Source organism: Scaptodrosophila lebanonensis, unplaced genomic scaffold (assembly GCF_003285725.1).
Source record: "Scaptodrosophila lebanonensis strain 11010-0011.00,11010-0021.00 unplaced genomic scaffold, SlebRS2 tig00001415-arrow-pilon, whole genome shotgun sequence".
NCBI classification, from domain to species: domain Eukaryota; kingdom Metazoa; phylum Arthropoda; class Insecta; order Diptera; family Drosophilidae; genus Scaptodrosophila; species Scaptodrosophila lebanonensis.
Genome location: NW_022060742.1, coordinates 6490987 through 6504740, shown reverse-complemented (window position 1 = coordinate 6504740; position 13754 = coordinate 6490987). Strand labels below are relative to the sequence as shown.

The window sequence follows — 13754 nt, the reverse complement described above, 5'->3', positions numbered from 1 at the left end:
AAATGATTCTCAAATAAATTTATTCTACTCTAAAGACTTCTCTATTAATTGTTTTAATACAATTATTCAATTAATAGTTTCTTTTTCTGCCCTTAATTTTGATGCTCCTGTTTGCTTATCATTTTGCTTAAAAAATACTTCTCCAGCTTACGGAATTTTACAAAATTGTGTTGACCGTTGAAATAAAAATCTAAAAATGGATACAAAAGACTTGTCGCTGCGATGATACTAAAAATATGATTTCTTCATTTGTTGAAGTTACTTAGAAGTATAAATAAATAGAGTTTCTTTAGTAAAAATCAATTTTTGTAAATTTTTTATTTATTTTTTTTTTTTTTTTGAAAACTATGATAAACGATATTGGTTTCTTTGATATATGATTACCTAGTATTTCAACATTTGTTTTTCTTAGGCAGAGAGATGCTGAAACAAGTACGAGAGTAGCTTTTTGTGTTTCGAAAATTGGGAAGGAAGCAAATATTTATATTCACCATTATGATCATTCCTTTGAACCAATTTTCGAAGCACTTTTTCTTAGACCAACTTTAACAGCTTTTTCAAGTGTAGAAAAACCTTATATGGGAGTGACAAAAATCAAGACTGAATATTGAATATCTGAATATTTTTACGATAAAAATACCACTTTCTGATGCAGGCAGCTTTGATATAGAATATAGAATATCTCATTTTCCGAATACCAAAGGTAAATCCTCCTTTTCATATAAATATTTTTTACAATACTTGTATTAAACTTTTTGTTCGTTAAACTCATGTGTTCACCAAAGCGTTATAGGTCTTAAATTTAGGAAACAACGAATGGTGTCTGGGTATATGTATTTTGTTGCATGACATAAATCTGTGTTTGCTTAAAATTCATTATAATTCTCTGCAAAGTATTTCATAGAATCGATAAAAAACGGTTTCGTGTGTAAGCAGTTGTCTAAATTAGAAGCAATCAGTCCAAATGAATTGTTAAGTACTGCTCTTATCAGAAATCTTTATGGAAATAATTACCTCAATTAGTGGGTTTCCCCCAGTTAATAATTCTCGTTGACTCGACTCACCCCGTTCTGCACTTCTTTTTATCATCCTCAGGGTAACATGAAGGGCAAACATCTGACGCGAAGCCATGCGATGCGTGAGGCTACATCGCCTCCGCGTACCCCAACCCCGCGTGCCAATGAGCAGCATTCAGCGAGTGAGGCACAGGAGCACAACAACAATAATGCCATAGCCAATAACAACAACAACAACACCAATAATAATAATAATAATAACAACAACAACAAATTGCAAGCACAATCAACAGGCACTGGAAGCGGCGGTAATGGACGAGGAAACTCGCCGCTGATTGAAGCACCCGCCGTGATTGTCACTAGTCAGCAACAACAACAACAACAGCAGCAGCAGCAACAGCAACATAAGCAGCAGCAGCAGCAACAACAACAACAAAACGTGGCTGTTGCCGTTCTTAGCAACGAGGCTGAATTTCCAAAGCTGTCGCCGCCGAAGAAACCCTCTGGGGGTCAACACAATCGCACCAATAGCAATGGTAGCGGCAGCAATCTCAGCGCTTCCGAATCCAGCGCCAATCACAATCGCATCGAATACAACAACAATAACAACAGCACCAACAGCAATAGTGGCAAGAAGTATGTTGTAGATGTTAAATCCAATGGCCTGGACACAGCGCCATCCCACAAACATCACAATAATAATGGCAACAATTCGGCCACACTGCTCTATAATTCGGGCATGAACTACAAAGCCTCGGAGCGCCATGAGCGCCACGAACGCCACGAGATGTCCAGCCAGAACAGCAATCTATCCAACAGCAACCATGATGACGAGCAATATCATTATGAGCGTGCTGGTGGAGGAGGTGGTGGTGGTGGTGCTGGGGGCGGCGGCAAGAAGCATCGTGCCAATACCAATTCAAAGGGTTCCAAACCCCGCTTGAAGAACATCGGTGGCAGCTCATCGGGCAGCATTGATGGTGGCAGTGGCAATGGCAACAACAATTGTTCATCAACTGGTGGCGCTGCCAGTGGTGGCGGCGGTGGTGCTGGAGGTGGTGGAAACTCATCGGCCAATTCGAACAACAGCAGCAACAACACCTCGGGCTTCATATCGCGCGGTAAGTAGAACCAGGCCAACTGGACTACTTGAGTCACCAAATGGCACTCATGGCACTCATTGATTCTAGTCTTTCACCAATCAGAGAACTCGAGCGAACAGTATACAGACTATGGTGGCACCGACCTGCTAATGTTCTTTCGCGATACACTCAATAAGAATCCCAAGGATAAACACATCCTGCTAAAGATTGAGAAGGATCTCATCGAGTTCGTGCAGGAAAAGGGGTGAGCTCCACTAACAGGATGAAACACATTGTACTTCATCTTCTCTTCTTTGCTTCGCAGCCGCGGTTGTGAGTTCCGCTTTCCGCCAGCTTCCTCGTATAATCGCATGCTCATTCATCGTACGGCTGCCTTCTTTGGCATGGACCACAATGTGGACTCGGAGACACAGCAATGCGTCATTGTGGCAGTGACCAAAAGCACACGTATACCCGAGGTAAGTGCTCTGGTGAGAAAATGTGCGGGGCTTCTTAAATTTGGTATTGGTTGAGTCGGAATTTGGAAGGTTGAAACAGAATTGTGATTAGACCGGGCTGTGTCTGGGAGTTAACCAGAGAGAGAACCCTGTACCCAGACAAATTTCCGGGACTGAGTAATATGCGCCCATAACAGAAGCAAAAAGAAGAAAAGCCAATTAATGCTGCAGCTTGTGGGCGTAGTACTGGAGTGAAATTGTTTCGCTAATAAGTTTTCATAGAATTAAACAATTCAGATGGAATTTAAAACAAAACTATTGAATAGATTATGTGTTCAAAGTTTGGTTAATGTAGCTCTTGAAATGTTGAGGGAAAGGGGGAGGGGGGGGGGGGGGGTAATTCCAAAAAATAAAATAAACTCGTCCTTTCTCGGGCCTAGGAGAATCTGGGACGTACGGACATGTCTAGATTGATTTCTCTCGTCATGCTGATTCAGAATATATACTTTATGGGATCGGAGATGCTTCATTCTGCCTGTTACATACTGCACAAACCTAATATACCCTTTTTACCCTACGGGTACAGAGTATAAAAAGATCCTGCTTTTACAGGCTAATACGGATTAATAAAACATAGCAGCAATACTCGGAAGAATAGATGTATAGTGTTTGGTTTCATGGAATCTGTTACAATTTCCTTTTTTGATGAAAAGTTGAAGGCTACAAGCTTCAGTATTCTTCCAAGAATCGATGATTGTTTTTTTTTTCAAGACTTGGCTATAGTGCCAAAGAGTTGATGGACTAGGGCACCCCATGCTGCTTGGGTATGTGTCTTAACAGGTGCGACCTTTTAGTCCGTAATGAGTGGATCGTTATTCAAATCTCTTCATTAATCTCAGGTTGGCTGCATTTTTTCAGCTCTTTCTTGATTTTGTAGGTTACTAAACCTTTCAATCTCTACGTGAAATATCATTATTTGTACCTATCTTTTTTTTTAACAATATTCATTGCTTTTGTTTTCTTTGCAGATACGCTTCAAGTCGCTGGTGCGCGTTGATCATCGCGACGACTCGCGCAAATCAATACTGAAGCGTGATACGCATAGTTTCGATGAGGTGCGTCAGTCGACCTATCTGTGTCCCGAGCGCTTCATGCTCGATCGCAAATCGAAGAGCTTTGAGGAGCGAGAGGAGGACTTCGATCGTTCGCGCAGTCGCATTTTCAGCCGCACATCGCAGCAGGACGGCTATGGAGAGCCGGTGAACGAGGAGTGCTACGGCTGGCATAATGCCGAGCAGCAGCAGCAACAGCAACAACCACCGCGACCCAAACGATCAAACGGCAAAATGCTGCAAATGCAGAACGTATGTCGATTGAAAATTGATCATGACATCAGCTCGCTTTAATAATGTTTCTTCATCATTGTTGCAGTCGACGGAATCTCGTGATGGCAGCGGGGGCGGTATGCGGTCTGGTGCCGTGCCCAAGACGCACAACTTTGGCAACTACGGGGGACCACCTAGTGCCGGAGGTCCTGGATCTTCACTGCCACGCGGCGACTCGACCAACTCGAATAAGAGCGGGCGTGGTTTTGTCAAGCAGGACTCCACCGGAAGCACCAGCACACCCTGGCGTCTATCGCCGTCAAGTAGCGGGTATGTAGAACGTAGTTTGATGGTGAAGCTGAAGGCTAGAACCCTCTTATAGCTTCAATCCATGTTTTCTCATCTCCATTGTACCAAGCTCGTTTTTTTTTACATTTTTTTGTTTTTATTATTTTGATTCATTTTGTTCTACCAATTCATCTCCCTAATAAATTTGTTTAAAACAAAAAACTGTTGTTTATAAATTGCCAACAACTTTTGTATGCCACCCAACTACAACTACAACAACAACAACAACTACTACAATAAACAAATTCAACTACAACTACTACTACTACTACGAACTATGAAACAAATGAATGAACCAACAACCAACGATAAAACTTGATACATTTCCCTCCAGCTACAAGACACGCACTCAGTCCGTGCGCTCCGATTCCGTCACGCCCTCGCCCACCGGCTACGGCAGCGACAGGCAGACGCCGGAGGCGCAGGTGCAGGCACAGGCGGCACGTGAGGTCACACGAGCCTCATCCCTACAGACGTCCAGCTCGGCACCGGCGTCCGGAATTGTCTGGGCCGTTACAGACATTTTGAATGTGCCAATAGGCAGCGTCCTCATAAATCCGCAAACCCTTCAACCAATTGTCAATACAGACGGGTAATTTACAAAAACTAAAAACAAAAAAATAATACAAGCTCACAAAAAATACAAAAACGCCGCATATTCAAAATATCTAAATTCAATTTTTCAACAATTCAAAATTTTTATGCGAAATATTTTCACGCAAATTGCTGTACATTTTTCTTGCTCTATGCAGATTATGTTTTAATTTTTTTTTATTTTTACCTCACCTTCTTATTCTTACTCAGCTAATATAATTCTAACTGTTCAAATAATTCTGTGGTAAAGATCTCGAGCGATTAACTGGCAGCGCCTATCAATGTTTATGTCCCCTTATTTATTTGCTAAATCGTACATGCAATCAGATCATTAATCTTTAACTAAAGAGACGCGATTTGCAAATTGTTTGGGGAGTAAGGAAGATACTTGAACAAAGGAACACAGAAGAATTATATTTAACAATTATTTTTTGATCACAATTTATGTTCAGTTTGCTTACATGCTAGACGTTTTATGCAACAAATTTTAAAAGTAATTCAGAATTATTAAAATAATAGAAAAGGAATCAATTAGAAGAAATTAGACAAATTTTAGCCAAAAAATTCCATCACAAACTTTAGTTGATTGAAAGAATATGGGAGCAAAAAATAAACCAAACAACTATTACAAAACTATTTAAAAATTTACATCGCCAATTTGATAATACTTTTGTTATTTATGAGTTATAAATATCATGGGGGATGTAAAGAAAAGACCCAATCTTATAAGACAGAAATTGAGAAGTATTACTTCCTTGATCAGCAAAATATATTTCTAACAAACAATTTGCATATTCTCTTAAATTGTTGCTCAAATGATCTGAAATTCAAAAATTTATTTGCAATACTATCTGTGTATAATATTTCCGGCTTTTGTTTATCATATACCTTAATAATTTTTGCCATTACTCTCGATATGTGAAACATAATACTTTTTTTAAACCTGTTGATGTGTTGTTTTTGTAAATTATCTGCCTTAAAACAAATTTATCGAATGAGCTACAACAACAATCAAGTAAAACTGCCTACCAATCAAATATCAAACAGTTCACGCACGCTCACGCGCTGCCTCATGCGTTCACCAGAAACTTCACGATACTTACACACTCACACCCAACCAGCCACACATCCACACCCATAAACCACACACCAGATACTCTCTCACCCCATAGCTCACAATCTCTTAAATACACCCAAGCAATTATGCAAAACTCAATTTCTCTCAATCAGCGTTGTCTCTTAATCGTGTCATACATACTATGTATATCGTATAAATGTCTGCCAGTGTTGTCGTCTACTCGTGTAAATGCAAAAACACGTTCTGATTGCATCGCATCGTTTGATTTTGTTGTTGTTTTCGATTACATTTTTGTTGATATATAACTGCCTGCTGTGCTGTGTGCTGCCTGCCTTCTCCATACACATACATATGTACTCGTATGCCACTAAAAAAGTATAACCTATGAGAGCATCTGTGCCGCCAGCTTCGAAACTTTAGTGTGCGCACAACTATCCATTAGCAAGCTAAGCAACTCTGTCAGCGAGCGTAGCTTTTCAAAGGTTTACTCTATACGTGCTAATTTCTTTAAGTTTAATTTGAATCTCCTCGTTTCTTATTGAGCCTCAATTCGGATGTTGCATGTGTCGAGCGTTGCCAACTACTCCAGATACCCAACACATAAGGAACCATCGATCGAAACAGCTATACTGACACTACTCTTTTGCTTACAGCTCCATCTATCACTACGACCCGTCCAACCTGCCACCAGGTCAGGCAGGTCAGGCGCTTCAGCACGGGGGTGGCAACGGCAACGGCTCCAACTATCAGTCCAATAGTGGTGGCAACTATGTGTCGTATCGCAAAAATTCGCCACACCAGCCGCCATCTCAGCAGCAGCAACAACATCAGCAGCAGCAGCAGCAGCAGCAGCAACAACAACTGCCATCGCAGCAGCCTTATACAAATGAGATGTCCTGCAGCTCTACGGAGAGCTATGCCGAGGAGGTGCAATCGCCAGGCATCGAAGGTGCCGATGGGTACGACTACAGCGGCGAACAGGCCGGCGAAGACTCGAAGGCCGATGATTGTGATAGCCTGGCCAGCGCAACGGCCTGCCTGAGCATTACGACCTCGACCTCAACCAAGAACTACGATAGGATCGAAGTTCAAAAGTATAAGAATCAAGCCACAAGTCCCAACATACCCGCCTGCTGTGCGGAAAAAGAGCTGCTCGTTGAGTCCGCGTCAACCCAGGAGATGCAGCATCCGGTGGTGGTGGAGGAGAATGCAACAGTTGCAGAGCTGCCACCTAGTCAGACGCCAGTGCTTCAGCAACAGCAACCTTCACAACAACAACAGCAACAACAGCAGCAGCAGCAAGCTGTGGTGATTTCTCAGGCCAATGCTAATTGTGATGCCACTTCGTTGTCGCCCAGCTCGACGCCCTACAGCCAATGTGAAGGTGTAGTTAGCGGCGCTAAGCCCGCTGGCGCTGAGGAGCCGAAGACCACAACCTGGACTTATACGCAGAGCTACCAGGCGTCAGATGGTTCCACTGTGTTCCACACAACGACTACACCTAATGGCGCGCCATATTGCACAACCACATATCAGCAGGGTGTAAGTATTAGGTCCCATGTGGGGTATACCCACATTGTTCCAAAGATTATGGGAGTAAAGGTGGGGATAAGAAGAGTTTATTAGTTTTTCGAAGGAAATATACTTCAAGTTCCCCTGCACCAAAGAAATTGTCGGTTCACAACAATCTCTGATGAATTAAAATGGTCCTGATGTTGAAGAATTCAAATCAGCTTTCAACCCTTCGAAGATAGATAAACTTGTAAAAGATTAACTCGAAATTCCAGTTAAACTATGCTTTGTTGATATGACTTATTCGGTTGGCTTTGATTCAGTTTAAAATAGCCTTTGTTAACTAATTTTGATTGACCTATTTCTCAATTATACAGCCCGACGGCAGTATCTATGCAGTGCCCCAAGGCATGCTCTACGCCTATCCGCAGCCAGCTGTAAGTAACGCACCCCAGCTCTTCCATCTTACAACTACCACCTCGAACACCACTGAACCGGTCTACTCTTCGCAGGATGGCGAAATGCAGGGCACATACATGATACCTGTCTTCGATCCAGCCCAGCAGCAGCGTGAGACCGCCACTGGGCTAATACCCGCCCAGGCGATTTATCAAACGACCGGCGGACCAGCCACTGCCGTCATGCCAGTAGCCACCACGTATCCGACTGCACCGTTTGCGGCTGCACCAAACGGTGCCCCCATCTATCAGACGCCGGTTATCTACTCCAGCGATCAGTTTGCCACAGCGGCCGCCGCACCAGCTGGAGCACAACTGCAGCAGATCCCAATGGCCACGTATCCCATTAGCTACTCCTATCCATACTATCATCCCATACCCTACTATGTGTCGCAGCCGGCGTTGGGCAATCATGTGACTGCAACGCCCATGGTGGCCACACCCGGCGCACCACCGCATACGGCCCAGGCACAGGTGTCCGCGCAGCCGCCGAACGCGGCTCCTACCGCCACGCTCGTGCAGACGCCGCACACCCAGCCTCATGGGGTCGCAGGCGGCATGAATCTCGCAACTGCAAGTGCGGCTGGTCCGCAAACGGTTGTGACGAATGCCGCGAATGGTGCGACGGCAGCTGGTGGCGGCTATCAAGGTACGGCGACGACAACCTACCTAGGAGGGGCACGTGTTAAGCGCACACCAGGCGGTGGCTCCATTCACTACAATCCCAGCTATCCCGTTGCTCCTCACACGAATCCCCATCATCATCCGGGTGCTGCAGCCTCGGCAGCTCAGTTAATGGCAGCGTTGCCGGGTGCTGGACCCGCGGCCACAACAACAACATATCATGCGGTACCAACGCTCACATTGGCTCCTGCACATGGCGCCGGTGCGGCTAACTCTGATCTCAGCGCGGCTGCTGCTAATGGGGCAGCGCATCTGTATGCCCTGCCCGCTCAGCATGCAACGGCATTGATTCCGACGAACATCTTTCCGTATGCGAGCGTGGCTGGGCAGGCAGCACAGCCGCCTCAAGCAAACGCCGCAGTAGCGGCCACGGCTTTGGTTCACCCACCGCCACCTCCACACGCAGCGGCTCCAACGCAACCACACACGCACCATGCTGTAATTACAGCGACGCCATTTTATTCGGCGGAGGCCGCCGGAGCGGCAAATAGCAATGCCTACGGAGGTGGTGGTGCAAATGTGGTCTCGCAGTCAGCGCCCAGCACACCGCTCTCCTTGAATGCCCCAGGTCTGCCCACAAATGCACCAGGGCGTCAGGCGCCACTCTTCTCCACACCGCCTATTGTCAGCAGTTCGAGCAATGCACCCAACGGTGGCAGCGGCAACAGTAGCAGCAGCGGTGGCTATCATAGCAATAGCTCCACCCCGCACTACTATCAAGGTGGTCACGCCAACGACGGAGGTGGTGGCAGTGGTTATACGTCCTATGAGAAGCGCAACAATGGCGGTGGTGGAGGTCGCAAGCCATACCATGGCGGTGGCGGCTACAATCCGCGTCATTCTATGCCCCTGGGAGGTGGCTCGGGAGCAGGTGGCATGGGCATTATTACCGGAGCAAAGACACCACTACTGAACTCGAATAACGAGCCAACGCCACGTGCCTCGCCCAGCAGTGTGAGCATGGGTGGTACTCCGTCCTACCACCACACATCGCATCGCGGCCCACATCCAATGAGCAAACGCGGCGGTGTTGATAACAACAAGCCAGCACAGATGCCGTTAATAAGCGGTCCGCCGCCCACCAGCTACACGCCCACCGGCACCACCGGCTATCATCCGGCCAATGAGGGCAAACCACCGGTGCGTCTGAATGCAGGCGCTGCCACTTTCCGTAGCCAGAAATCGATCAATGCCGACTTTCGTCGCAGTGTCTCGCAGCGCAATTCGCCCAGCACCAATGGAGGAGGTGGTGCACCCATGGCCGGCACTCCCTCCGGAAGCAGCAGTCAAGAGAGCAGCAACAACTCGCCGAACAGTATTGCCGTAGTTGGCACCACCAACAACAACAATAGCAACAGCAGCGGTAATAGCGCTGCCAACACGCCTAACGCCTCGAGCACCACCACAACTCCAATGGGTGGCACCCAGTATGTCGTCGTAGATCAGTCAGCGGCGATGAATAGCTCACCGCCATCGCTTTGGAGCGGAGGTGGTGGCGGCGGCGGTGGTAACGGACCGCGTGCCTCGCACATTCCAGCTCAGATCCATCACAGCGCAGGTGCAGCGGCCGGCGCAGGCACTCAGCAGGCCACCACCGCAGCGGTGCTGAGCGCTCTTGGTGGTTACAATCCAGGAGCGGCCTCTGGTGTCTACATTAAATACGGCCAGACGTACTTTGCGCATGTAAGTCAACACTTCAACTAAAAAAGGGTATCGCTAAAAGCTTACTTAATTTATCCCTTCCTTTGCAGCCTCCTGTGGCCTTGCCAAACAGTCGCCGCTCGCCGTCGTCTGACATTAGACCGCAAATGGCGCAGATGACTGGCATGTATCCCGCCACAATGATGATACAAGGTTAGTTGTAACTATTGCTTATAGAAAATATTTATGCGGCTTAAGAGTCTTATTCGACATGTGTGACCGCCTTGAGCGGTCAGACCTGCAAATTATTTGCACACAAATTTATCCTTTTTTTATAAGAATGGAGTTCGTACTTATTTGAATTGAAGTAATATTATATCCATGACATAATTTGGGAAATTCGTCAGATTTATATGTGCAAACTATTTGCCTGTCTGACCAAAGGTTAAGATCGTCCAATTAGATCGGAGGAGTATCTAAACACATTTATTCGGACGACACAACATCTGCATATCGAAAAGTTATTTCACGAGCGCACCCGAACTGCAGTTTCACATCGTTAGAAAGTGTTTATTCATACTAGAAAATCTTGTAGTGTATACTAGAAAATTGAAATGACAAATGTATGGAATGGAGTTTGGCAGACCCTTTGTTACTGGTAAATTATGTATGTATAAGCAGCATGGAACACCGATATCTATTGAGCTATAACAGATAGAGATACCAAACTTTGTATGTAGACTTCGCTTTTTGCACTTCGGAGAGCAATTTTATTTCAAACCATACTCGCATATACTCTCATTTTTTTTTACATAGCTATCATAGGACCGATCGATACAACATTTCTCTTAGTAGAACAATATTTTTGACTACTACGATATATTATTTATAAGTTTTCTTTAGTGTCTCACTTTTGTCTGAAGTTCAAGCAAAATCGGTTAACTATACAACATAGAGCTGCTATAGGAACGATCAGTTCCTGAGCTATATAACCTCAAATTTGATTAAAATAGTTGAGCTGCCATATATGTAGCTGTCATAGTATAATGGAATGACAGTAGCTGGGAAAAGGGAGGGTGATTCCAAGACTTATTTAAAAAGACTGGCACAACTTAAACGCTCCTACTAATTACCCATTACCCCAACATCAGAATATAATATCACACATTGTGCTGGTACGTTTTTTTTTCTTCTTTTTTTCTATGTTTAATATAAACATTGAATCCGTGTTCGAACGTTTGAAATGCTGTACATAGTTGGAAAAATTAGTAGTTTTTCAAATCTTTATTATTAGTTTTGTGTTTTTCAATGCATCTCTCATTCCCACAAAGAAAGGAAGGTCTCCTTCTACACTTAGTTTGTCTCGATAAGAAGTTTCATCATTTTTTATTTCTGACAGAAGCATGATTAAAAACCGTCAAAGTTTATCATAAAATTTAATAATTGATGCAACCTAGGACAGATCTTAAATAAATATGAAAGATTTCCAAAAAACAGATTACTTCTTAAACCAAATTAACAAAACTAAATTATTGTTCGGGACTTAAAAAAATGTACAAGTCTAAATTTTGCATAATTAGATCGAATTGGAATAACCTTATCCTTAACTATTTATCGGAACTACTATGAAAACAATCTAATTCTCAAAATTTGAAATCCACAGCACCGCCACGTCATCCCAGCCGTCATCCGAATCCAAACTACAAGAACTCTCGTCCACGGTAAGGACTGGACTCGTTGGACACAGCCGGCGGATGCTCAACCAAAAAGAAAAAAAAGAAAAAGAAAAAAAAGAAAGAAAAATGCAAACTACACATAACGGCATACCTAAGATATATAATTTAAATAGCAACCTAAACTAGTGGAACATAATGTAGTTGAAAGAGCGAAACAGAGCATAGGAGGAGCAACAACAACAACATTGCGACTGGCGTTGGAAGCTAGCAGCAGCGGGCGAACAGAGGGAGAGAGAGAGGAAAGATGTTGGACGGACTGCGAACTGAGCAAAAATGCGCATTAATAAAGAATGAAGAAAACTAATGAAATAACAAGATAGATAAAACTGTTATCTTCCGGAATGCAACAACAGCAATAACAAGAAAAGCGAGCAAAAATAGTAAAGAAAATAGGGATAAATAGCGTAACATATGTAGTTAAGAAATAATGTACGATATAACTACAACATCAAGAACAACAACAACAACAAACAACCAGTAAAATCAATGCTGTATATTTTGTGCCATTAAAATAGCGTTAAACGACAACCCTAAAAGCAATAACTGAAAAAACAAATATTAAGACAGTGACACAAACAGACAACACTACACAAACACAAACACACCCACAAACAGAAACATGAACCATGGAAAACAATTATCGTTAAAAAAAAAATCATATTAAACTTAGAGAAGCTACCTATTACTTCAGACAACAACAACCACACATATGCGTATGCTTGCGAGGACAGACGTGTGCTGTTGATTTAGATAGATAGAAATCAGCTTGTCGGACAGGAAAAAAAATCCAAAAATAGACTGAACTAAAAAAAAAAACAAATAATTAAAAAAGTGAAAAAAAAACGAGCACTATGGTTGAGAACTCGAGTATATAGCATACATATATGTTCAGATATTAATGCACATCCGTTCGTTTCGTCCTCCAAACTGAATGTCTGCGCTAAAGCAAGCTTTTATTCAAAATGTATCTACAATTTGTAGCTGCTTCGATTTCATCATTCCTTTTCAAATTTCTCAATTTCACGATTTTTGTGACTTCTTTAGCTGCTAGCTGCTAGCTACTAGTGGACAGAGAATGTCGTCTTGCTTTGGTGTGTTTAATTAAATGCGTTTTAATTATGTTTGAACAAAATCTCAACCAAATGCAAAACTAACTCATACTATGTAGTGACTGACACTTGCCCGGGCAGCAACAAAAGCTAATATAACAACAACAGCAACAACAACAGCTAAACAACAACAACTACTGAAAGATCGCACTGTCTCATAGCAATAGGGCTTGGCTTATATATATTTTGTATTGCAAAATTTCAAAAGCTTTTCGAGTGAAAATTCAGTTGCCACAACAAACAATACATACAGAACACCTGTAAGCATAAAAGCAAGAAACTACATAAAGAAGAAAGGAAGAAAGGATGGAAAAATAAAAACAAAACATCATGAAGTTTAATAATATTGCCTATGAAATGAAGTTATTATTATATTATTTTGTTAATTATATATATTCTTTTGTTAAAACTCACAACAAATTTAATTTGATTATTTAAACACTATTATTAATATTATTATTATTATTTACTTTCAAAATAGAATTGAATTCATTCGCTTAATTTTGTTCCTTATGCAAAAATAAAATCGTTGCAGTCCATTTTCGTTGTTAATCAGAAATCGTGCTACATAAGAAGAGCCAAGCAGCTACCCCTTAATTGTTAAACAAAAATAATTAGCTTAGCGTGTAATTACATATGTACATGTACCATTTAAATATATACATATATATACACACATATATATATACAATATATAGGCAAGAAAACAGAAA

General features: G+C 42.9%; 1 protein-coding gene across 1 annotated transcript in view; it reads left to right on the top strand.

Annotated features, from left to right (window-relative positions):
* Positions 1-13754, top strand: part of LOC115632732 (protein encore) — a 35965-nt gene extending 22211 nt beyond the window's left edge. Inside the window, exons 3-12 of the mRNA XM_030529978.1 lie at positions 1096-2137; positions 2222-2363; positions 2424-2577; positions 3585-3920; positions 3988-4211; positions 4564-4821; positions 6555-7443; positions 7791-10238; positions 10307-10409; positions 11860-13754. Of these exons, the coding sequence (XP_030385838.1) occupies positions 1096-2137; positions 2222-2363; positions 2424-2577; positions 3585-3920; positions 3988-4211; positions 4564-4821; positions 6555-7443; positions 7791-10238; positions 10307-10409; positions 11860-11921 (5658 nt within the window). The 3' untranslated portion in view covers positions 11922-13754. The remainder of the gene's footprint in view (positions 1-1095; positions 2138-2221; positions 2364-2423; positions 2578-3584; positions 3921-3987; positions 4212-4563; positions 4822-6554; positions 7444-7790; positions 10239-10306; positions 10410-11859) is intronic.